At 50.6% G+C, this 25711-nt stretch overlaps 1 protein-coding gene across 1 annotated transcript in view; it reads left to right on the top strand.

The window, feature by feature from the left end:
- Sdk1 (sidekick cell adhesion molecule 1) overlaps positions 1-25711 on the top strand; it is an 898365-nt gene that overhangs the window by 635735 nt on the left and 236919 nt on the right. The window contains exons 6-7 of the mRNA XM_060368045.1: positions 14852-14963; positions 16304-16494. Of these exons, the coding sequence (XP_060224028.1) occupies positions 14852-14963; positions 16304-16494 (303 nt within the window). The remainder of the gene's footprint in view (positions 1-14851; positions 14964-16303; positions 16495-25711) is intronic.

The following is a 25711-nucleotide window of genomic DNA, read 5'->3' on the forward strand; positions in this document are numbered from 1 at the left end:
AAGTAAACCCTGACACAGGGCACCATGGGTAAACTTGGATGCCATCCTTAGCGTAGGCAGAGGTGGGATGGGGGTACCAGGGGCTGAAGGAGGGGAGGCAGGAAGTCAGTGTACTTTCAGCTTGGCGTGGTGGGTACCACAGTGGGTAGAGATGTTGGAGATGCGGCTTCACACCAGTAGGATGGTGGCCACAGTCACACATGAACATGGGGCTGGGGAGAGAGCTCGCTTGGTGCCAGCGTGAGGACCACGGCTAGCAGCTGGAGCCTCTCTTTCCTGCTGTCTCCAGCCTCGCTGGGTACCAGGCATTCTCTGAGATGCCCCGCCTCTGCTTTCCTCAGACCTGAGCCCCTTCCTCAGAAAGCTTTGTCCGTCCCTATTTCCCCAACCTTCACTAGAACCGGAGAGCCATAATCCCCCACACCAGCTTTCCACCCCCAAATCTGTCTTCCCTCTCTGCCCTTTGCACCAACATTTGCTACCTTGGCTATTTCTAAGTACGACATTTATGCTGATTTGCCTGCCCTTCCATGCCAGCTTACTGAACATATCCATGTTCATCTCTTCTTTTATTTTTAATTTATTTATTTTTATGTACATTTGGTGCTGTGTCAGAGTGTCTGAGCCACTGGAATTTGAGCTACAGACCAGATAGTTGAGAGCTGCCACGTGGGTGCTAGAATTGAACTCAGGACCTCTGGAAGAGCAGCCAATGCTCTTAACCACTGAGCCGTCTCTGCACCTCCTCTTTTTCTTTTCTTTCTTTTCCTCTCCTCTCCTCTCCTCTCCTCTCCTCTCCTCCCCTCTTTTTTTTTTCTTGAGAGAGCCTCATGTAGCCGGGTTTGGCTTGAAACTCATTAAGTAGCTGAGGATGACCTTGAACTTCTGATCTTCCTGTCTTCACCCCCCTAAGAGCTGGGTTTACGGGCTTGTGCCAGGTGCCTGTTTTTTTCAGAGCCGGGGATGGAACCCAGGGCCTTCTGTGTGCCAGCAAGCACTCTCAAAGCTAAGCCACATCCGCATCCCCAGTGTCCATCTAATAAGGATGCTTGACATGCCGTTCCCTTCTATGTCTTTCTGTTGGACTATGAGGCCATCTTTTTGTCATGGAGCCCCTGCAGCAGGAGTTGGGAACGAGGAAGGGTGAGCATGCACTAAGGCGTCACAGGCCCCTGCCAACGTGGCCTGCAGGCTCCCATTGTCCTTGCTGACAGCCTCAGGTGGGCATTGGCTCCGCGCCCAGATAGGCAGTCTTGACAGTTATCTAAAGGCACTGCTTAATGGAGCTCAGAGAGGCCTGTTGTGCACCTAGTTAGTGCCCGGTGACTTTAGAACACTGTGTGGAAGTGACCTCGGCTCAGGAGGGTGGCCTGTCACTCAATCTATGCAGCCCTGTGTGCTCCTAAACACACAGTCCCCTGCCACTGGCCACAAGGTCACTCATTTATGCGTCTGCATAAGAACCAGGTTTCTCCACTCTTGTCTCTTGAATCTGATGTCTGGCTCACTCTCATGTCCAGCTGTGAAGTTCCAAACCCATGATCTTCCCTATGGTTTACCAGTGTATGCTCACTTAGAACTAAAGGGATAGATATAGATAGATAGATAGATAGATAGATAGATAGATAGATAGATAGATAGATAGATAGATGTCCCCAACCAGAGAGGTGCTTTTTATCACCTTCATTTTTCTCTGCCTAGTAAAACGCTGATGAGAACACACCCTCTGCTACATCCCTTTCATTTTGAAATGTACTAGCTCCCAACTATGTTACGAACAAGAAGAAAAGTAGTAGTTGGATTACTTGTCTAGCTGTCCTGATTTTTTATTTATCATCTCTTGTCAACTGACGAGACCAGGAGTGTGTTGAAATAAGGAACGCACGTAAAGATGAAATTGCAAGTGGGATGCCCTCATGTGTTTCCTGACATTTTTTTCTTTCCCTCTTACTGGTGGACAATGAACAAGAAGAATGGAGCCAACCAACCAGAGCTGGTTCGGCTCCAGGGAACAGCTGGAGCTCTGGGAATTGGGTCTGTCCCTGAGGCCCTCCTTCCCATCCCAGCATGCCTCAGTGCAGGATCACAAAGCCTTTGTGATCCTTGAGGGTCACAGTTGGGTACATCTGGGGGAGGACAAGGGAAACAGCTTTTAACTAAATGGAAAAGTTTCCTTAGACTTTTCCTTACACAACACTTCCATAGCCTAGACACATCCAAAAAAGAGCGAGCATTACAAAGCCAGGTGGGTGTTCACTGAAGGTGAAAACAGGGGCTGGGAGCTGTTATAGTTGGTAATACGCTGGCTGTGCAAGCATGAGGGCCTGAGCCCCATCCCAGAATCCATGTGGAAAGCTGGCACGGTGGTACAGGCGTGTGATCCAGCACGAGAGGATAGTATCAGGAGAATGGAGATGGAGCATCTTGGGACTCCCTGAGCAGCCAGCCTAGTCTAATTGTGAACCCTGGTCCAATGAGGCCCTGCCTCAGAAAACAGAAGGATGGAAACTGAGGAGCAGTAAATACCTGAGGATGTCATGTCATCTCTTCCCACTAATGAGCAGCATGTTCCTACACACACACAGAGAAAGTGAGTCTAGAGAAAGAAGGAATGAGAAGAGAAGAGTTTGTCCATTACTGAACATAGTTTTCCCGTCAGGAGAAAAGTCAGCAGTTGACTTCAGTTTTTCACACTAAAGCACATCTTGAAAGCACCCTGTTTTGCCTCAAGAAATGTGCCTCTTGGAGGCTGGGGAATGACCTGGGGCCGCCTGCTCCCTGTACATCTTTCACTGCTGCACCCTCAAAAACTAATTTCTGTGTTACTAGAGAAATATGTGCTTGTCTAAGTCTTTCAAAAATTATGAGCCCTGGGGGTTTCCGAGTTACAGTTAGAGTTATGGAGACGGGGGTCCTGGAGGCTGCGAGCGACCGCAAACCTGTTGCTCTGAGATGCTTCGCTGCCAGGGAAAAGCACTTAATCCTGCAGCCAGGCCACTACACGCTGCAGGGCAGACATAAGTTGCAAGTGGCTCCAGGGACCTCTGACGCACAGAAAACGGTCCAGGTTTTCATGCAGCACCATGTCTCTGAGCTGTTTGAACTCATCCTGGAGAGCTGCTGAGCCCCCTGATAATGCTTGAGGGAAGGTCACGAACAAAGACCGGCCTGTTATAGTCGCTTCCTTGTCAGAGAGAGTGGGTTATGGCCACTGTGCTCCAGCACTGAAGGAAGGAGGGTGTGGGGCAGGCGGCATGGATAGAGCGCCTGCCTGGGCTATTCTTGACTACGAAGTGAGTTCAAGTCTAGCCTGGGGCATGTGAAACCTTATCTCAACAAAACAGTAACAGCAACCAAAGAGGAGCTTGGGAGAACTTGGCAGGTCAAGTACTTGACTTACAAAGGTGAGGGCTTGAGTTTGGATCCGCAGAGCCCACATAAAGGCAGAGGCAGTAGCCATGTCTGTAATTCCAGCAGTCCTGAGGTAAGATGGGAGTCAGAGACAGGAGAGTGCCAGGGAGCTTGCCTCGTACAGCAGCAAGCAAAGGACCCAGTCTCAGACCAGAAATGAGACAAAGACCACCACCCAGGGATGCCTGTGATCTCCACCTGTGCACCGAGGGGTGCACACCCTCACATGCACAGGCCCACACCACACTCATACACACACTCACTTGGCTCCCATTCGTTTCTGAGTAAAGTCCAGACTCCTCAGCCTGGGCCTCCACACTCTCTTACCCCACCCCCCATCCCCCACACATCGAGAAATGAACGCATTTTCCAAGATGAATCATTTTCCAGTCTCTATGTGTCTGTCTGTCTTAAGACGGGGTCTTGCCATGCGTTCTAGGCTGCCCTCTACCTTCCTGCCTCTGCCTCCCGAGTGTTGGGATTACGTATGTGAGTGAACCTGTGCCTGGATCCAGGTTCATTATTGTTCTTCAAATGCCTTTTCTTCCCTCTGGCCGATGAATACCTCCCTGTGTTCCTGCTCAAGCCGTCCCCCTGGAAGGATGGGTCACTATGCCTCATCCAGTCACCATGCAATCATGTGTGTTCACATACACACATGTACCATCACCTGTGCTGTATGCATGTGATGTGTGTATGCAGTGCCCATGGAAGATAGATGACTTCAGGGATTATTGTCCCGCTGGCACTGCCCACCTAGTTTTTGAGATAGTCTCTCATTAGCCAGAGCTCTCCAAGCTTTCCAGAGCGCCCACCGGCTAGGCTGGTGGGCGCCTGGGCCCCAGGGACCCTCCTGTTTTCCTCCCCGGCACTGGGGCTGCAGGTACACACCAGTACGTCTGGCTTTTCTCTGTGGAGCCCACGCCCAGCCCCTCCGGGTATAAGGGAAGGCCACGGGCAGCAACTGCCCCGAGAGTGACGTGACAGCGGCAGCCAGCCGCCGCACCTGGGCAGTGCTCGCATCGTCCTCTGACAAGCACCTCGTGAGGCACCGCCGTCCCTGCCCGCCACGAAGCGGGGACACGCGTGTCTCTGTATTACCAAAGGGATGCACATGCCAGGGAGGTTGTGACGCCTCATGAGGCGAGGTGATTGGAGAAGATGCCGGACTGGTGGACAGTGGACCCTCCTACCCTTCCCAGATGGCCAACGCACTTGCTGTAAGGTAGCTCGTTCTCACTGATTTTTATTTTGTGTTTGATGTGGCGTGTGTGCCACACTCCAGCAGTGCTGGTCAGAGAACTCAGGTCTCTTCTTCCGCTTCTCCACGGGTTCCAGGATCAAACTCAGGCTGTCAGGCTTGTACAAGAAGCACCTGTCTGTGTTGAGGCATCTCCCCGGCCCCTTGGGTGGAGTCATAGCTGTTATCCCACTCATTGGGTCACACCCTCAGTAAACACTGTTCTTACTGGAGGTTGAAGATTCAACTTAACGTCCAGTTGAATTTCTTTTTGGTCTTACTTTCTCTTTGATTTCTGTAAGCATCTCACCATTTACTTATGGAACAGAAATTGTATGTATGTATGTCTGTGTGTCTGTGTGTGAGTCTGTGTCTGTGTCTCTTTGTGTGAGAGAAACAGACATATACACAGAGAGAGGGAGAGAGACAGAAAGAGAGAGAGGTGCATGCATGCACGTGTGTGAGCATAGATATGAGAATCTAGGAGTCAGGAGTCAACCTTAAAAGCATCCATCCTTTCTCTGAGACAGAGGCTCTCACTGTCCTGGGGCCCACCAAATAGGCTGGCTGGCCAGGGAGCCCCAAGGATCTCTCATCTCTACCCCTCCAGGGTTGGGATCACAGCATGCAATGATGGGCCTGACTTTTTAAAGTGGGTTTCGGGAATCAAAATCAGGTCATCATGCTTGTAGGGCAAGCATTTTCTGAGCTATCTTCCAGCCTGAACAGGAAGAGTTAGAGGTTTCAGAAGGTCTGGTAGATACCCTGCCCAGTCAGCGCTGCACTTCATTTAGTGAAGTTCAACAAAGCTGAGAGCTCTGTAGACTTAGGCTCTGAAAAGCCAAACCCAGAGGGTCCTTTAAGGTGGCTGTTATGCTTAGTCTTCCTGATGACAAAGCTACCTCTTATATAACAGGTCCCTTTAAACATAAGAAGCATGCATGTTACATGAAAGTCATGTATTGAGTTTTGTGTCTGGGACAAACGACTCAGCATAATTTGGGTGTGGACAAAATGGACCTCATTATTGCTGGCCTGGTGAGAGGACAACCGGGTCTCCCCTCCAGGAGCTGGCTTCTGGGGCCTCCTGAGACAAGTCTACAGGGCCGCTCAGTACTACATGGGCCCTCGGACGGGGAGCTTACAGGATTTTATCCTCAAAAGCTCTGGAAAATCCCACTTCTTCCAGGCCGAGGCTTTTCCTGAACAGCCGTGAGTTTAATGAGCTGTGGAGGTCTTTGAAGAAACCGGATGAGCTCAGAGTTCTGCAGCAGGCGCCAATCCCTGATCTCGGCCACACAGTGGCCATGGTGGGAAATAGGCCGCCGGCCAGAGGACGCAGGAAACCTAGAGCTCTGGTCTCAGCTTCACAACAGCCTTCATGCCACCCGAGTGCATGCAGGGTTAATTGCTGAGCATCCTTCCCGCACGTGTACACACGTGTGTGTGCATATGCATACTTCCCAGGGCATCAGAGAGCACTAATTTGTGATAAGCCTTCCTGCACAAGCATGCATGCACACACATACATGCATGCACTCACACATACACAAATGTTCTAGTGCATACAGCACCAATTAGCAAGCATCCTTCGTGCACACATGGCTTTTACATGGCTGCTGGGGAACCAAACTTGGGTCTCGGTGCTTGTACATCAAGCCAGCTCCCCAGCCCCTCTAAACTCTCCTCTTATGACCCGGCCCTTGGTGGTGGAGCAGAGAAAACTTGATCTGAATTCTCTGAGACCTGAGCTTTAGGTGGGCGTGTGTGGAACAGCAGTCTGGTTCCAAGGCCAGGCCCCCAGTGCCACCTGGCCACATGCCTTAGTTGACACAGACTGGGCTAGCAGTCAAGGGCAAGTGGGTGGTGAGGTCACTGCATGCCCTCAGGACCGACAGGCCAGTGTTTCCAGAGTGCTCGGTTTTAAGCCAAGGAGCACCCTCCCAAGACCACCCGGGGCTGAAACAGAAGCCCCCTCAATCCTCAGGAAGTGACAGCTTCCTTACATGCAATGGTAGTGGGCCGGAGAAGAGGATAGGTGAGTGGCCATTACCAGGGGCTGACTGACGAACCAGCATCTCACCTGTAAAGCAACGGAACCCCTGCCGCTGAGTAGGCCTTAACCTACTCAGAAACGGTACTTTTCTGTATCCATAGCCAGTTCCATCAGCAAATGCTGGAACTCTGCCTTTGAAAATGTCCAAAATCGAGGTGCTTCTAGCACTCAGACTTCCTGGCCCCAATGTTGCTGGGTGACCCTGGTTTTACAGCCACCTGGCTGGCCTCACTGGGGCTCCTTTGCCATAAGAGTTAATTCCCTCATAGTTGCCAGGCTGAGGTCTAAAACAAGGGCCTCTCTCTTCCTGAGGCTTCAGCTCCTTATCTGGAGTAAAGCTCGGCATTCTCGCAGTACCTACAAGGCTAGCGCTGAGCCTAGCCTCCAGCATCTGACTCTCCCTTCCTTCTGCTCGAGGCTCCAGCCTCACCAGTCACTCTCTGTGCCTCTACAACATGCTCCTTGCCTGTCATCAACATGGCTAGTTCCTTTCATCCACCCCAAGGTCTATGTTCCAAACACCACCACTCCTGTGTTACTGAGGCCCATGTCTCCAGACATGTTGATTGTCAAAGCACCTGATTTGCAGGGAAATGTGGTAATCTTCATTTGTCCCACTGTCTCTGCAATAACCTAGAAGCTTGGCAGTTAGGATTGCCTTGAAATGTGTATTTGCCTGTTTGAGACACTTGCTGTGTGTGTGTGTGTGTGTGTGTGTGTGTGTGTGTGTGTATAAGAGAGGGTGGTGTGTTGAGTATGTATGTAGGAGAGAGGATATATGTATATGGATGTGAGTGTGTGTGTTTGTGTAAGGGAGAGTGTGAGTATGCATGTGAGTATGTATATGTGTGTGCATGTATGTGTTCATGTGTGAACACATGCACCTGTGTACACATGTGTAGAGGCCAGAGAAGACCCTTAGCTGTTGTTGCTAAGGCGCTCTCCACCATGTTTGTTTGAGGCATAGTCTCTCGCTGGCCTGTTGTTCATCAAGTGTGCTAGACTGGCTGGCCAGTGCCAGCCCTCTCCATATGCTATCTTTTCACATGTTCTGGGGCTCAAACTCAGGTTGTCCTGACGGCAAGGCAAGCCCTTTACCCATCTGCCTGGCCCCTACTATTCTTTCAATGTCCTTTCTAATGAAAAGTAACCGGGGCAACCTTTCCTGGCTTAGCTTCTTCAGTCGTGAAAAGGTTCCTGTGGGGAGTGATGGCTGGGATTTGGGCAATTTCCCTGCTGTGAGGTTCATTTCTGAGTACACAGCAGCTTCATCTAAAGGGTTCCTCTCTCTTCCTCTGACGCTGCCCAGTCTGTGGGTGCTGGCGTCTGTGACCTGCAGAGCCTGTGTTGATGCAGTGTCCTCACCCCCAGACACCCATACCAGCTGTCTTAGTCAGGGTTTCACTGCTGTGAAGAGACACCATGACCGCGGCAGCTATTATCAAGGAAAACATTTAACTGGGGCTGGCCTCCAGCTCAGAGTCTTAGTCCATCATCTTCACGGCAGAAAACGTGGTGGTGTGCAGGCAGACATGGTGCTGCTGAAGAAGGAGCTGAGAGTTCCACATCTTGATCGGCAGGCAGCAGCAGGACACTGTGTGACATGCTGGGCAAAGCTTGAGCATGTGAGACCTCAAAGCCCACCCCCACCATGACACACTTCCGCCAACAAAGCCATACCCTTTAATAGTGCCACTTCCTATGGGCCCAAGGGGGCCAATAACACTCAAACTACCACACCAGCTTAGCCAGCTTCAATGGAGAATTCTGTGACGCCTTCCCTTAAGGACGTGGTTAAGAAGGGAGTTTTCTGTTCCATTTCCTTTTGGTTAAGTGAGACAAGGCAAGCTTTCACTAGGAAACAGCTTTGTGTAAAAGAAAGTGTGGGGCTGAGGAGATCGTTTGTCTTGAGGACCTGAGTCTGACCCCCCCCAACTCATGTTTAAAAATAAGAGAAAGTAAGAAGGAAGGAAGGGAGGGAGGGAGGGAGGGAGGGAGGAAGGAAGGAAGGAAGGAAGGAAGGAAGGAAGGAAGGAAGGGAGAAAGGGAGAAAGGGAGAAAGGGAGGAAGGAAGGAAGGAAGGAAGGAAGGAAGGAAGGAAGGAAGGAAGGAAGGAAGGAAGGAAGAGAGGGAGGGAGGGAGGGAGGAAGGAAGGAAGGAAGGAAGGAAGGAAGGAAGGAAGGAAGGAAGGAAGGAAGGGAGAGAGGGAGGGAGGGAGGAAGGAAGGAAGGAAGGAAGGAAGGAAGGAAGGAAGGAAGGAAGGAAGGAAGGAAGGAAGGAAGGACCAGGCAGGTAGCACACACTGTCACCCCAGCACAGCAGAAGTGGAGACAGGGCTCAACACTCAGCTGGTGAACCTGGAAAGTTAGAGTTAGAGACTTGTCTCAAAGGAAAGCGGGGCCGGCCAGATGGCTCAGTGGGTGGTGTGTGTGGCTCCAAGCCTAGCAGCCTAAGTCCAGTTTCCAGCCCCACATAGTGGGAAGAAAGAGCTGACTCTGGCAAGGTGTCTCCTGACCTCCAAACACACCATTGCACACACACATATAAACTCTCACACAAGCAAATAAAAGTTGGGGGCACGGCAGGAGGTGGGCAATACCCAAGGAGTAATACCAGAGATTACTGTCTTCCACAGGCAAACACACATATGCACATGTACCCACCACCACCACACACACACACAAACACACCCCAAAACACACAGACACACAAAAGAGGACAGCTCTAAAGTTGTCTCTTTCACCTTTCCCCTCCATAGGGGGAGATGCTGTCTCCCCAGGTTGTGACTAAATAACTGCGTTTGTGAACTGTGCAGGGAAAAAGTCAGCTCTGCAGAGGGAGCTTAGTGAGGCAGAATTCCTCTTATCTTGCCTACATGTTTTTATTCTTCGGGGAAATATCCTTTGTACATCGGTATGTGGTTTCAGGAAAAGGTTTGTTACGGAGAACATTGACAGTGGTGAAGCAATAGTGACAACTTTTTTGCAGAGTACTTAGTGGTTTTTAAGTGTGTGTGTGTGTGCATGTGTGTTGTGTGTGTGTGTGATGCATGTGGGCATATGTTCCATGACACATGTGTAAGGTGAGCAGGGCACAACAGGAGAGTTGATTCTGTCCTTCCATTTTTATGTGAGTTTTGAGGATTACCACACTTGTAAGCAAGCTCCATTACTGCTGAACCAGCTTGCTGGCCCCAAGACAGTTTATTTATAGGTGGTTCTCAGCCATCCTAACGCTGCACCCTTTACTACAGTTCCTCATGTTCTGGAGACCCCCATCCATGAAATTATTCCATTGCTGCTTCTTAACTGGAATCTTGCTGCTGTTGCGATATGCAGGATACATACAACGCCCCCTGACTTAGAGAAAATTAACACAGCATTGAGGATTTGTTGAGTGCATCTTACCTCTCAGCTACTTTTGGACTCCAGAAGTAAAGAAGCTTGACTGAGACCTGGAGACTTGGCTACTTGGGAGGCAAAGGCAGGAAGCTCCTGAAATGAGAAAAAGGGCAGATGGGCAACTTAGTAAGACTTGTCTCAAAATTAAAGGGAAAAATCTCCACTAGAGGGATCGGGAGTGTAGCTCCGCTCTAGAGCCTGTCACACACCAGGCTTGAGTTCAACCCCCAGAACACATAGAAGAGAGAGAAAGAGAGAGCAAAAGAAAGTGTTTTCACTTTTAAAGCTTATTTTAACGCTCTGTTTACAACCCAAGAGATAAACAGAGAGAGAAGGAAAGATTGTACTTTAAAGTTACAAAGGTTGTGTGTGTGTGTGTGTGTGTGTGTGTGTGTGTTGTATGCATGCTCGCATGCCCCTATTTCACGGCCTACTGGGAACCAAGCCTGGCTCTCCCTTGTTGCATTGTGGGATGGGAAGCACTTCCCTTCAGCTCGCCCCACCCGTTGCTCTCCCAAGTTGTCCCTCCTGTCCTCCATAGTTGTCCAGCACTGAAGCTAACGACATTTACAGCCTGTTCCAGCGTCGTGGCGGTGTCTAGTCTGACTGTAGATTATTAATTGTGTGACTATTAGTGAAAACTGAGATATCTACACAGCATTCATGTTGCTTTTGCTCTGCAAAGACGATCCTCTTCGTGACCACATAGTATTCAACAGTCGAGCTTCTATTTTGTAAAGATGTTTGTTTTGTTCTGGAGCTTCTAGTTGCCTTGCTTTTCCAAAGGAGTGTGCAAATGTGTGTGTGTATTAACTATATATAAAATTCAAGTTTATATATATGGGGGTGTGTCTTTTAGTACATTTAAATGCACTAATATCACACACACACACACACACACACACACACACACACACACACACCTCATGGTGCACTCCTGACACAAACTTGAATGTTATGGCGAGGAACAGCCCACCTGTAAACTGCAGAACTAAAGCATTATCTGAGAGGATGGGTGATATGTGAAGAGACGTGAGCTCAAGGCTCCTCTCTCACACAGAACATTAACCATTTATGCTTAAAGTTGGTGAATTAACACTAACAGTGGACGCACAACATTAAATTCCTAAAGCTTTAGAAGCACTCGTCCTCGGTCAACAGGGAGGAGTTGTCTCATTTTAGTTTGAGTGTGTTAAACCTGTGTGTATATACTTTAATTAAAAACCTGAGATGCTGAGGATGATGCTCAGTTGGTAGAGTGCTTGTCTGACATTCCCGAGGCCCTGAGTTCTGCCGCCGGCACCACAGGAAACCAGGCATGTTGGACATGTCTGTAATCCTAGTGCTGGAGGGTTGGAGGCAAGATTAGAATCTGAGAGTCATCTGTTCTAGTTAGCCTTCTGTTACTGTGTCAAGTGCCTTGGGAGAGAAGCAACTTGCAGAAGAAAGGGTTTCTTTGGCTCAGATATCCCAGTCATAGTCCATCACTGAGGGAAGTCGAGGCAAACACTGGGGCAGGAGCAGAGGCAGGAGCCATGGAGGAAAGCTGCTCACTGGATCACTGTCAGCTGCTTTTCTTATGCAGCTCAGGCCCACCTGCCTAGAGATGGCACCGCCCACAGTGAGCTGGGCCTTCCTATATCAACTAGAAAGCAAGAAAACATAGCCATGGGCCAATCTGATGGAGGCAATCCTTTCCTGAGGCTCCTTCTTGAAAGATGGGTCAAGATGACAACCAAGATTAGCCAGCACATCTCAGAGTGCCTAGAAATAAATAAATAAATGAGTAAATAAATAAAAAAAATACATAAATAAATGAGTAAATAAATAAAATTGAAGAAGTCCTTTTACAGGAAGAAAGCATATCAGAACAATGTGCTATAATGAGCACTCTCCTTGCTGTCGGAATGTCTGGATTTCAATTACTTAAGCACAATTTTATTGCATTGCTTTACAGTTTCAGCAGTGACCACGCAGGCGCTGCAATCAGTATTTTCTCAGGCCTTGCTTTGACCTTGCCACGGTCAAGGTACCTTTCTGGTGGCCTCGGGCAGACACCGCAGTTATGACCTGAAGTCCTTTCCCCGTCTTCTCTCACCGGTGTCCAGTATGTTCGTAGCATCATCTGAAAGGATGCAGGAGCTGAGGCAGGGGGCCTGGGGTCGAGAACAACAGGCTGACACATGGTGACCTTGAGTGGAGCAAGTCCTCCACTGATCCTTTGCCCCGTTGGGTGAGGGTGCCCTGCAGTACTGGATCTGTGTGTGCTTAAGGCAAGATGCCCAGTAAATGGCCCACATCCTCGTGAACCCAGGATGGGAGGCGCCTCTGCTGCAGCGTCCAGCTTCACCTGCTGTTTCGAGATAGGTCTCCTGGCAGGGGTGGGAGCTGCCCATGCCTGTACCCTCCTCCTGCCAAGGACAAACCAAAGCTCCCACTGAAAGCTCACAGGCAGGGCGCTGGGGAGGGGCAGCTGTGCTGGAAGTGTGGATGTAGGCTTCCCCGAGGCTGCATAGACAAAAGTCCCTTCCCCTCATCTCCCCCAACCTGTATACTCTAGCTACACACACACACACACACACACACATCCTGACCCCAAAACTGTACACAGTCAGGACATACTAGCACACAGCTGGCTGAGAGGAGTGGTGACTGGATACTCAGATACAGCTCCCATGATCCTCTCTACTTGTAGGCGGGAACTGAGCAGTCAACAATCCCAGCTGGAACCATTTGCCAGCAGGCACAGCTGGGATTATGAAAGATGGCTGTGGTTCTACTTACAAGACATTGCTGTGCAATGGTGCATGCTGTATGGTCTCTCTGCTTGGCCTGGGCAAGAGAGGTTCCAGCTCAGACCATCTTCCCCAGGGGGTGACCTCCGCCGAACCTGGGCTCCCTCTCTGCTGTGGTGGCTGCGTGGTGATAAATGACAAGCGGGCGCGTTGCTCAGTGACCCCTCTGCTCCCACTGCTGCTCTCCTTCACTCCTCATAACCATTTGCAAATATTAGCTCCCTGTGCCATTTCTCCTCATCAGCGACTTTCACAGGTGACAAGCCGGCTGCTCCTCAGATTGGCAGTTAGTATACGCTTTGGCCTTCAGACAGGCTGACATCTGGCAAGCCATCGCTGAAGTTTCTGAGGGAGGGTGCCAGCAGGAAGAGTCTCAGGGGATCCCAGAGGGAAATTCAGGGGCCTAGGGTTTGGGGAAGGCCCGGGCTGCCTGTTTGTTTCCCAGGAACTTAAAGGTGTGTGAAAATAGACCTCCCATTGTTAAATCAATGTATATGTTTAAGAAAGTGTGCTTGCTGGCCCTGCCTGCCCCAGGTACTTAATCATCATTATTTACATAAGTGTGTGTGTTATGTGCTAATATGTTTGTGCACATGTGCAGGAGTGGGTAGGTAGTACACATATGTGTCCATGTATGTATACGTTACTAACAAGTACTTTCCTTAATCATCCTCCGCCTGATTTTTGAGACAGAGAAACTCAGAGATCCACCTGCCTCTGCCTCCTGAGCACTAGCATTCACTAGCACTAGCTCCCACTTCTTTTCTTTTTCTTAAAAAGAGAGACAGGGTCTCTCTTTGTCCCGGAACCTGCCACACAGGCCAGGCTGACAGACTTTGCCAAAAGCCCCCAGGATCTGCTTGTCCCTGCCCCCTTGGGGTTAGAATTCTGCACCACCATGCCTGGCTTCTCTAGTCTAGGAATTGAACTTGGATCCTCATGCTTGCAGGACAAGCACTGACTTAGCCAACTGCTCCATCCCCCTCCTCTTTATATGCACCTCTAATCTAAAACCAGTTCTTCCTTAAGAAAGGAACCCCAGCTCAGCCCCAGGAAAAGCCTGTGCAGATCAGAGGATCCTCTTTTCTCTGACCATCCCTCTCCATGGCTGTGTACACGCAGGTCAGAATTCTGAGTAGTCACAACTGTCCGTGTGCACCTGTTCACTGTGAGGAACCAAAGAGGGCATTTGCTTTTGTTTTTATTCCCACTCTCATACATCCGGGGAACCACAGAGGCTGATTCAGTTACCCCCATGCCTACTGGAGTTCCCAATTCATTACATATTTGTCCAATTGATCTAATTAGAAAATAGTGAGCATGCTAGGCTGTGACAAGGGCAGCTTCTGGGAGGAAGCGTATATTCTAGCTCTCAGTTTGAAGGCAAAAGTCCATCATGCTGGCGGAGCATCCACAGACAGGAAGCAGACTGATGCTGGAGCTCAGCTCGCTCTCTCCTTCATGGTCAGCTCAGAATCCCAGCCCTGGGCGACGCCATCCACGCTCTGGGTGGGTCGGCCCACCTCTCTTAGCCTACTCCAGAAACCCTCTCACAGAGGGGCACGTCGGTTTGTTTCCATGGCAATTATAAATGTCATCAGGTTGACAATGAAGATTAACTGCCACCATGGGTCTGCCAGGTGATCTCAGTAAGCAAACGCTTAGAGCAATGGGAAAATAAATAAATAAATAAAGGAAGCATTCTGGAAACCGCCAAGGCCCTGAAAGCCTGCTGCTGCACCCTGCACCCAGCGGTGGCAGGTGGCCGGCAGGCAAAGCTGGCTGTGCCCAGACTCCATCACATGCCCTCTGACAGGGGCCAGAGGCAGTGTGAACATACCGCCCTCCCTGAGCTTCTCCATGTTGTCTTACAAGGCCTCTGTCCCTCCCCAGTCACCCCATCTCCCACTCTGAGGGAAGTTCCATGCATGTTTTTCTTTCTCCACAGGAGACACCGGCACCCATGAAGCCATGGGCCCCGTTATCGTGGTTGCCCCGGGCAACAGAAGTGTGGTCGCAGGGTCCAGTGAGACTACCTTGGAGTGCATAGCCAATGCCAGGTATGGTGTGTGCTCTGGGTGTGGGAACATGTGTGTGTTTGGGGTGGGGGAAGCATCCATCCTCTGGAAACCCAGACTTTGAGATACTTCAAAATCTGGATCTTTGAGCCTTGATGCAAAGCCACAGTGGAAAATTTGAACTTGATCTCTTGTGCCTGATGGGTTAGAGTCAAAACACAGATGCACTAAAAAGACAGCTAAGTGTGTAAAGTGCAGACGAAGCAAGAATGAATTTCATGTTGAGACTTGGGTCCCTTCCCCATGCCATCTCACTATGAATATGCAAATACTCCAGAGGAGGGGAATCGAAAATGCAAAGTACTCATGATGGTGGGCCTTTCAGATAAAGGACAGAGAAGATGGACTATTGGCCAGGGAGCTGGCGCAGTCAGTGAGGTGCTCACCGCACAAGTGTGAGGATCCAAGTTCCGTTCCCCAGCATCCCTGTAAGAGCTGGACATGGTATCTCACTGCTGTAACCCTGACATTGGAGAGACAGAGACAGGAGGATGCCTAGGGCCTGCTGGCCAGCCAGTCTAGCCTGCCTATACGTCAAGTTAGTGAGAGACCCTGCCTCGAAAAATAAGGTGGCAAGTGATGAGAACAACATCCACTCTGACCTGCCTCTAGCCTTCACATGCACATCCACACACGTACACTCACACACTCAGAAGAGAAAGACCCTGTACTTCCATATCCTCCTGTGAGGAGATGCTGATGTGGGGAACGGCAAATGAGCCCCACACTTCCCATTGCAGTGGGCTCACCTATCCTGGGGCACTGCATGTCACATGTGGGGGGCATGCAGGGAACCTCCTGCTGGATGCTTCCTCACGCTGCCTCTGCAGTAAATGGAGCTTTGCAGCTTACCTCCTGGTGATGGAGAGTGCTCCTCAGCAAAAATGACCCATGCTGTGGGGAGAGCCTTCCTGAGCAGGCAAGGAGAGCTAGCTCCTCTAGCCCGTGTAATCCCAGGCATGCCTACTTCCTGGGCACTCCAGGCTGAAGTTTAGATGGCAACACCTCCCATGTAGCTGTGGGTCCCCTAGTAGTATTTATTTTAAGCATTCTTTTCCTGGGCAAATGGAATCATTAGCATGTACGGTCCATTGATGCCGCAATTAGCTATCCTTGCTCAATAGCCCTTGAGCAGAATGTCTCGTTGAGGTGAGCCGTGAAGGAGGGGAGCTGGATCTGGATTGATTCTTAAATGTCCATTGTTCAACCCGCCATGGTTCCTGGTAGAATTAGCCTTGTCGGGCTGGTGCTGAGTGCCTGGAACTATCGTTACCGTCAACTACTGATTCACCACTGTCACCGATGCCCTTGCTCTTTCGCAGGCCCCTGGAGGAGCTGAGTGTGCACTGGAAGAGAAACGGGGTCCGACTCACGAGTGGATTGCACAGCTACGGGAGGCGCCTCACCATCGTCAACCCGACATCAGCCGACACCGGGATGTACGTGTGCGAGGCGGCACTCCGGGGGAGCGCATTTGAGCCCGCCAGGGCCAAAGCCTTCCTTTCCATCATAGGTAATGCTCACTGGCGATGGTGCTGGCTGCTTCCCCGCGTCGTTCTCCCTACCCACAGCTCCAGGAAGGCAAGATGGCCGCTGTGCAGCCCAGGCTCAGTACCTGTGCATGTGAGCCACCTCTGCGATGCATGTGGAAGCCAGAGGCTGATGCCAGTGCCTCTCCTCTGCTGCCTTCCAGCTAAGTTTTTTGAGATGGGGTCTCTCTTTAGGACCTGGAGCTTGCCAACTGGGCTAGACTGGCTGGTCAGCTCCCAGAAGCCCCCTGTCTCCACCCCCCGGCCCTGGGATTAGAGATGATCCCTGTTGCACCTGGCTTTTATCACGTTGCTGATGAAGCCATTTCCTTGGCTCCCACCAACTTTTCCAATTTTAATTACATTGATGATCGATTGGTCAGTCGGTCGGTTGTGCATGTATGTTTGGAAAGGGGACGCTCACATGACACAGGATGCATGTGGAGGTCACAGGGCAACTTGTAAGACTCAGTTCTTTCCTTCTACCACGGGATGGAACTCGGGTGGTGAGGCTTGGCTGAGTACGCCTTTCACAGTGAGCGTCTCCCCCTCAGACTTTACCTTTATGCAGTAAACAGTGGCATGGTAGAGTTTATCGCCCAAGTCAGCCCCTGTGCTTTGTCGTCAAAGACCGAAGAAGGGACGTCTCTAGCACTCTAGCACCTTCCAAACACAGCTGTGCTCCTCTGTTCCTCGTGGCTGTGACAGAACGCCTGATAGAAACAACGCCGGAAAGGACAGACGTGCTTTAGTTTACAGCCTCAAGGCTATGGGCCACCGTGGTGGGGAAGGCCCTCTCTGTGGTAGCCCCTAAGATCTTGGCCCAGATCCTAGCAAGATAATAACCCTTAAAGTCTATCCCCCAGAACCAGACTCTGCCAAAAAGTTCTGAAATGTCCTAAAACAGCACCACCTGATGGGGACCAAACCCTGACACACGGAAGCCCGTGGGGGACATTTCACACGCAAACCATAGCCACCTGCCACCATAAGGCTCAAGGGTGGAGACAGGCAAAGGACTCATCACTGACCCTGCCTGCATTCCTGGCCTTTCTCTCTCAATCCAAACTTCTCCCTGAGCCTCCCTGGCTCTCACGATCTGGACTCAGAAGTCAGCCGATGTGACTTTGACTCGGAAGGAAATGGAGACTGCTGGCTGTTACCTTTGGTTGAGCTGAAATGTAAGAACAGAGATAGTTTTTTTTTTTTTTTTTAAGAAAAATAAAATAAAACAGGCCAAGTATGACCCCAGAGTTGGCGCTGTCTGGATCCCGGGAGATCACGCTCATAGAAGCGTGACTTGGGCTGCGGCTGAGGGAACTGTGCACTTATCGCTGGATTATGATATGGCATATTACGCTGGGAGGCAAGTAGCTCATTTTATTTTCCCAGCTTCCTGCGTGGTCACGAGTTTGTTCTTAAAATGGCTGCAGCTGCTGTCCTGGTGACCCATTACTCCTCCGTAGAAGCTACTGCTGATAGAGGGTACCGCAAAGGCGCTCACTCCGTCTCTTATCTGAAGTGAAAGGAGTTGAAAATGCATTTTAAAAACCCTCTCCGAAGAGCTGCTCCTTCAGTCTTAGTTTTTTTCTTTCTCTCTCTCTCTCTCTCTCTCTTTTTGTGGTTGGCCATTTTGCAAAACAAGAAGAGAAAAGGCAGTAGATTCCTATGCGGTCGGCCAGCATCAGGGAGCATTGCGTAGAAGGCAGCTTCCCTGAGCATCCTCTGTTTGCTAGACATCAGGAGAGGGCTCTGTACTCTCCATGTGCTGAATCCAGCCCATTGGCACCCTCCAGACCAGGTCACGAGGGCCAGCAGAGTGTCTGAGCCAGGAGGAGAGTCACCCCTCACTGCCGCTCCTACCCGAGGGCCTGAGCACTGCTCCGCCTGCCGCTGTTAGACACGGATAGGAAAATCACATCCCATTCTCAGCAGAGACTTCCATCCAGCTTGATCTATGACCGTCCGAGGATGGCGTGCTGTAGATTGAGCCAAAATTAAAATTTGTGATGTGTAAATCTCTGCCAGACAGGACTATATTGTGTTAGAAAACATCTTAAGGTAATTTAAACAAGAGAGGAAATTTATCTCCCTATAAACTCAAATGTTTGTCTCCATCACCATTCCTTTCCCAAGTATTTAAATCGATCATCCTAACTTTGATCTCGAATTCATATCAGAATCAGTTTCTGTGTTTAGTGTACACCATCAGCCATGCTCTGACTCGTCTCAATCACTCTCAACTTTATTTTTGAGATTAAAAAATAATAGGTGTGTATGTATATGTGCATACGTGTATGCACGCGTGTGTTTAAAGCTGTCTGAATATGCCCAAAGAGAGTGTCCGATCCCCTGGAGCTGGAGTCAAAGGCAGGTGTGAGCCCCCTGATGTGGGTGCTGGGAGCTGAACCCCGGTCCTCTGCCAGAACAGGACATGTTTGACCACTGAACCTTCCACCATATTTCCTCTCCCTGAACCTGTGGCTTACCACTTCATCTGGACTGGCCGGCCATCACGCTTCGGGGATCCTCATTTTCGCACACACTGCATCCCTCGGTGCCGGGGTGGCTTTTTACGTGAGTGCTAAGGGCACAGTCAGGTCCCCATGCTTGTGTGGCAAGTACTGTCCCACTGAGCCACTGCCCAGCCTCACTTTCTGTCTTAATGAGGATGACTCGAGTCTCCGTTAGTTTAGAAGTTGTTGTGACAGGTGGAACTTTGTGGTTGGGTCACGCTGGAGAAAACCCTGAAGAAAACATTTCTGTCGAGATTGTCACCACACCCTGCCACCGCTAGGGAAGCGTGACCAATCTCCCAGGCTGTCACCAGCAGAGCTGGGCAGAGAGCTATTGATATGAGCATGCAGATGAATGAGTGCAGAGAGGAATTGCCTTCTAATTCCACACGGATGAGATGAGACAGACAGTGGCAGCTGCTGATGCTGCCAGTCCGCTTCTGGCGGCTTGCTCAGTTCCTGTAGGCAAAACAGGAATCCAGGCTCTGATAGATGGAGGGTGCCTGGCACCCACCCTGCAGACCCCGGAGGCCTGTCCCCCAACTCCTCACTGCTCCATTGTCCTGCTGTCCCTGTGACTGGCCTTCTCTCCTCCTGACCTCTGCTATGAGGGCTTCCAGCTGGTGAGTCTCTGACTTGCTGTGGTACTCGGAGTCCCCACTGTGCCACCACTGTGCCTACCATGGTGGGTGGGAAGCAATGGATTGCCATGAAGGAAAATCCCCGCCCCTGCATCTGCAACTTGACTACAGGCTTGGCTACTGCCAGCACTCTTGTGCCCTGCTGGAGAGCGCACATGGCCTGCCACAGGCCTAGCCTCTGACTTCCAGCACCTTGGGGGCATAGTCTCTGCTCTGCATCCCGTGTCTTCGGCCTGTGTCCAGGGAGGCAACCCCTGGGTGTGTCCTGGGGCTCTGAGCAGCTGTCTGTGACTGACCTTGGCCATCCGTCCTTCAGCTTCTGGCAAGCTTACTTGTCCATGAGGTTAGGTATCCTTCGAGAACCTTCCAGAAGTCACTGTGCAAGAGCCTCTCTCAGCTGTGCTCTGTGGCAGTTGGCACATGACAGCACGGTGTGTGGCCGGGTGCTATAAGCACAGGCTTCAAGGCTCACGTCTAACTGCACTGCTGACTGGCTTTAAGGAGGGTCTCTGGTGTCCTTGGCCTTGGCTCCAATCCCTGACATGGAGGGGCAGTAGATAAGGCTACTGGCGCATACCTCGGCAGGGCAATGAGGCAAGCTCACCCCAGAAATGGTGAAAGGATGACTCCGTGTGCTGCTGGCATGACTGCCGTAGCATGCGTTACACTGCGCTGGCTATCGAGTATGTATGTCGTGTTAGTGAGGGTGCACATCACACTCTCTCCACACTGACAGCCACGATGCTCTCACCACCCATGGAAGCATTTGGTGCTTTCTTCTGGATACAATAGAGGATGACACCTGGGATGCTCAGCTTTAACTGCCAGCGGGACACTGTAGCGGAGAGCCACCTATAGCGGTCTTCTTAAAAACTCTATTTTCGGGTGTTTCGGCCTCTACCTCCCTTCCACCAACCCCCCAACCTTAAGTAGGAGAAATAAAAGGTTAGTGCATAGAGGGGGCACAGACCCCTTTACTTCTCCCAGGTAGTTAGAGTCAAGGGGTTCTTTTAGGGCTCTATGCCAGTGTCCGTCAATCACAGATGCATCTAAGAACTACACATGCGTGCAGTTGTCTGTCCTGACTGCAGATGTGACGCAAGGAGCTGTCCCCTGCCACCTGTTCTTCCTTGCTACGGTGGACTGCGACCTGGAATTGTGAGCTAAAATAAATCCCGTCTCCCCCAAGTTGCTTTTTGTCGGGGTGTTTTATCACAGCTCCAGAAAGGAAACTAGGACAGTGACTTACCAGTGGCAGCATCTTGGGTCAGTATGGAGGACATTGTGCATCTTCTCCTCCCTACTGACAGATTTAGCATGGCCTGCAGGACGCTGTTCTGGGCCCGCCCCTACCAGTCTGCATAGGGTTCCTTCACACCCACCCTGGCACTGGGAGCAGAGAGTGGCTGTATTAGTTACTTTTCTCGTTGTGAGAAAGAAATAACTGACCACAGCGTCTTAAGGAAGAGGGTTTTTTTCTCTTGCTCACACTGTGGATTGCCCATCATGGTGGGCAAAGCGTGGCAGCAGGAGCGTGAGGTGGCTGGTCACATGGCATCCACAGTGGGGAGCAGACAGAGATGGATGTAGTGCCCAGCCTGCTTTCTGCTCTAAATCTAGCCCGGCCCCAGCCTGGGGAATGGTGCCACCCACACACATTCAGAGTCCGTCTCTGCTTCAGCGAAACCTCTCTGGGAATATCCTCATGGACACTCCCAAAAGCACGTTTTCATGGCAATTCTAAATCCAGTCAAGCAGATGATGAAGACTGACCAAGGCAACCACCATTGCAGAGAACTCTGTTGTTTCTTGCAAAGCTATTCTGACTCCCTGAACACAGATCACTCGGAAATCCAAATGCTGTTTTGAAACAGAGGTGCTCATAGTGGCTGGCACAGTGTCACAGATAAGCAGCTGCAACTGGCACTGAGCACCTAACAGCTGTTTGTATCTCTGTGTCTACTCCCTCTCTCCTTCTCTCCTTCCTTCCCTCTTCCCTTGATTCCTCCTTCTGTCCCCCCTAACCAGCCTCCCCTTCCCCATTCCTCCTTCCTACTGTCTGTCTTTCTGTCTCCTTTCCTCCTTCCTTCCTCCCCCTCCCTCCTCCTCACCCCTTTCTCCCTTTGTTTATCCCTTCCATCTTCATCTGCCCTGCCTCTCGCCTCTCCTGAGTCCTCCTAGAAACAGTCCTGCTCTGTTCTGGCTCATGGCATTAGCCCCGGCCACTCTCACCCCTTCCATTTTAAGACTGGTGACCTTTATCCTGCCTGCAAAGTTCATCAAGTCACATACAGAGTGTGCAGTTTCCAGGGGATCTCCTTGGCCATCCTTGGGACCATTCTGCCTAATCCAGTGGACAAGGCACTCAGTTCGGACAGTGGCTGCAGACAGAGGCACAGGATAGCACCAGAGCTGGACCTCTAGAGGGAAGGGAAGTCAACGTGGGAAGTGTACTACAAAGAATGAACCTGGACTCAGATGGAATCCACCACCAAGCCTGAGGGCTGTACAGCAAGGCCTGGGTGTATGCCGATCGCCTCCACTCAGGCTGGCTCTGCTAGCCAGAAGCTCTGCTTCAGGCCCCTAGCAGGCTGGCATGTGGCTTTATCTTTGTTCTGATTTCACCCAGAGACTCTTCCAAGGTCTCTATCTTGCTTCTAAAGATGGACGTGTCCATTTTGATCCCTGGTCTTAATGGATGCAGCTGTGGCCAGCATTCAACAGTTCAGTGTATGCCTGTGCCACCTGGACATTCTCAAAGAGTCTCCCATTTGCCCAGACACAGCCCCACCCAGTTGCCCTTGGAAGGTCAAGTGGTAAAAAAGATGTGTGCCTTAGGTGACTGTCCTCAGAGTGTCTCTCTGCAGCCCAATCCTCATCCTAAAGAAGTGCTGTGAAGAGGCCTGTGTCTATGTGACAGCTCTAATGCCCGTCAGCTCACATAGTGCATCAGGCTGCTCGGGAGGGTCACAGAGTTTCCTGGTGCCTCTAGGCCACCCTTCCCCACCTGGGCGAGAGAGGTATCCGTCTGGCTGTGTGATGTGCACCCCAGCTACCTGGCCTCTGTCTGAGATGAGTGACATCCCCTCCTGCATGGCCATCCCCAGAGCACTGTGTGGACTCGCTGTCTCCATCCCCAGCCCAGGGGGAAGCTGAGGATATACATAGCACCTAGGCTTCTTAGTAAACTTTTATCACTGTGGAAAGACCCCATGACCAACACAACTTATTTTAAAAAGGGCTTATTGGGGAGGGGCTCAGTGTCAGGTGGTGAGTCCGTGGCCGTCATGGCAGGGAGTGTGGTAGCAGGCAGGTGACTCTTGGAGGAGCAGCTCAGAACTTAGTCACACCCTGATCCGAAAGCACAAGTCTGGGGAGCTGATTGGAGGTGATGGGAAGCTTTTGGAACCCCAAAGCCCGCCCTCAGGGACACACCTCCTGTAACTAGGCCATACTTCTTAATCCTTCCCAAATAGTTCCACCAAATGGGAATCAAGCATTCAAATAAATGAGCTCATGGGAGGGGGCCGTTCTTATTCAAACCACCATACTGTGGTCCTGGAATTGCTGAGCATCCGTGGTGTCTATGTGTATATGTTCTAAATTCTGTCTCCTATTAGACACAGAGTGAGGACAGCCACTTCCAAGGTGGCACACAGCAATACTTGTTTGCATAAACATTCTTGAAATGAAAAACTAACCAAAGTGGGGGGGTTGTCCCTGGGCTGGACACGGGGGTCAGGATGGCAGCGTCATGATGAAGGATCATTCTGTGTTCCACTGGTGTGTGGACACATGACCCCGCATGTATACTTACTGTGCATGGAACCAAACACATGTACACGCACACACAAGCAGAAGCGTGAAGGGGCAGTGAAGATAAACTCTGCTGACTACAGGGGTGACGTGATCAGATTTCGTTTAGGAAGCATTTCCAGAGGGGCTCCGGAAGACATAAGCTCTATACCCCAGGGTGGGCAACACACAAAGTCTAGCTTAAAAAGCCGGTGAGCTTCCGGGTTACTCACAGGGCATAGGTGAGGCGTCCTCACGGGAGCAAGGTTGACCACCTCAGCAAAAACCATGCTATTGTGGATGGCAACTCCCTATGGCCACACAGATGGAGCCCCCACTTCCATTAATGTTCCACTCTCTTTCCACTCTGTCACCTCCCACAACCAAGAGACCATGTTTAACTGGGGCAGATTTACATGCCACTAGCTGGGAGGTGCAGGGGGGCTGAAATCTCAGACAAGGGTGTAATGACCTGCTTCCCCCTTCTGGGGAGTGTCAGCAGGCACCTGAGGATGTCTTGGGGAAGTCACAGGTGCTTTGATGAAGATGGTTATAGCTGTTACCTTGTGAGGACAGAGTTCCCCAGGGTAAACTGAGGAAAGTACTATGGGCTTTTCCCATCTTGTGTCTTGCAACTGCATGGGACTTTGCAGTTATCTAAAAATAGAATGTTTGACCGAGGAAATGGAGACTGTAATTAATCTCGAGCAAATGTTGATATTTAACTTAATTTTTTCCCTTTTGCCCTCACATCCCTTTAATCAGCTCATGATGGTAGCTATTGACTTTAGCATCCACTGATGAATATGGGCCGTGACCTGTGCGTAAGGTCCTCGACAGGCTGTACCGCTACGGAGTTAGAACATAAATAGTGCTGCTAGGGTTACTATTGATCAGAGAGACGCGGCTCAGTGGGGGAATATGTGTGTGTGCAAAGACCAGCTAGGAACGGGGAGGCTTCAGATCTTCACAGCTCGTCTCCCGGCCCGCTCTCGTCATGAGACAGCTACCGGAGGGTTCTGCTCCCATCTAGTGAATCCACAGCTGTCTCCACAGTGCAGGTGGATAGCGGGGGCAGGCGCTTCTGATCAGGAGGCCCAGGTAACTACAGAGCTGATACCCACTTTCGGCCCATTCAGAAACCTGCAGTCTTTTCTTTGAACTGGTATGTTTTCAGCTCTCTACCCGCTTTAGGTCCCACCGTGGTTTTGTTTGTTTGTTTGTTTTGTGTGTGTGTACTCTTTTTTTAAAGATGTAGTCAATACAGGAGACACACCAAGCCTTATTATCAGCATTTAACACTATTACAATGAAGAGGAGATGTCTCCAGAAATTAATTATCACGCAGAAAGTGAACACAGGAGCCTTTGTCATCGTGATAATGAAGCACCACTGCCGCCTTAATGCTCCCGGGCCCGGCCGTGCCTCTGCTGGATTCTGGTGAATAAACTGCGAAAAATATTGCAACTTACTCTCCAAGGAAACTCATTGTCTCACACAACCGCTCTTTCCTCTTGCCCACACAAGGGGAGAGGCTAGAGAATAGAAACACTCCCTGCTTTCCCTCCCTGCTCAGGGGGAACTGGAGGCTCTGTCCCCACCTCCACAGCCGCCATTGTTTTGCATTCCGTCGAAGTATTGAATTTATGTTTTGGAGGAGAACTGCTAAGACTTAGGAAAAAAATAAGTTAATGGGCTACAGTGTTCTTGATGCAGGCCAGGCCCCTTGTTATAGGGCCATTCAACATGCCTCTCGGTTGGTGTTTAGCTTAGCTACGGAGGCAAACTAGCCCATAAAGCACTGTGCTGTAAATATACCTTTATGAAGCTCTTGGGATGCCCTTTCTAAAATGTGAATTAAGATATTCCATGATTTCAAGCCCGTAAACTGAGAAGGAGCCATCGCCCTGACTTGCAATTTGCTTTCTGAAACCTTGGAATATAAATAGCCTTTGCTTGCTGCTCCCCAAATTTGAGTGTGTGGGTGTGATGGTTACTAATGGTGACATATTCAGAAAAACAAATCTAAGAGCTCGGATCGGGGACTGAGGTAACAGCTCAGTCAATAAAGCACTTGCCACATATACATGAGGACCTGAGTTCAGGCCCCAGCACGCACATAAAAAGCCAGCGTGGCCTTGCACACCTACAGTCTTAGTGCTAGGGTAGAGGAGGGTGAGGCAGGAGGATTCATGTCCAGCTTCAGATTCAGTGAGAGACCCTGCCTCAAAATATAAAGTGAAGGGCAG

This window comes from Meriones unguiculatus, chromosome 15 (genome assembly GCF_030254825.1).
Source record: "Meriones unguiculatus strain TT.TT164.6M chromosome 15, Bangor_MerUng_6.1, whole genome shotgun sequence".
Lineage (NCBI taxonomy): Eukaryota > Metazoa > Chordata > Mammalia > Rodentia > Muridae > Meriones > Meriones unguiculatus.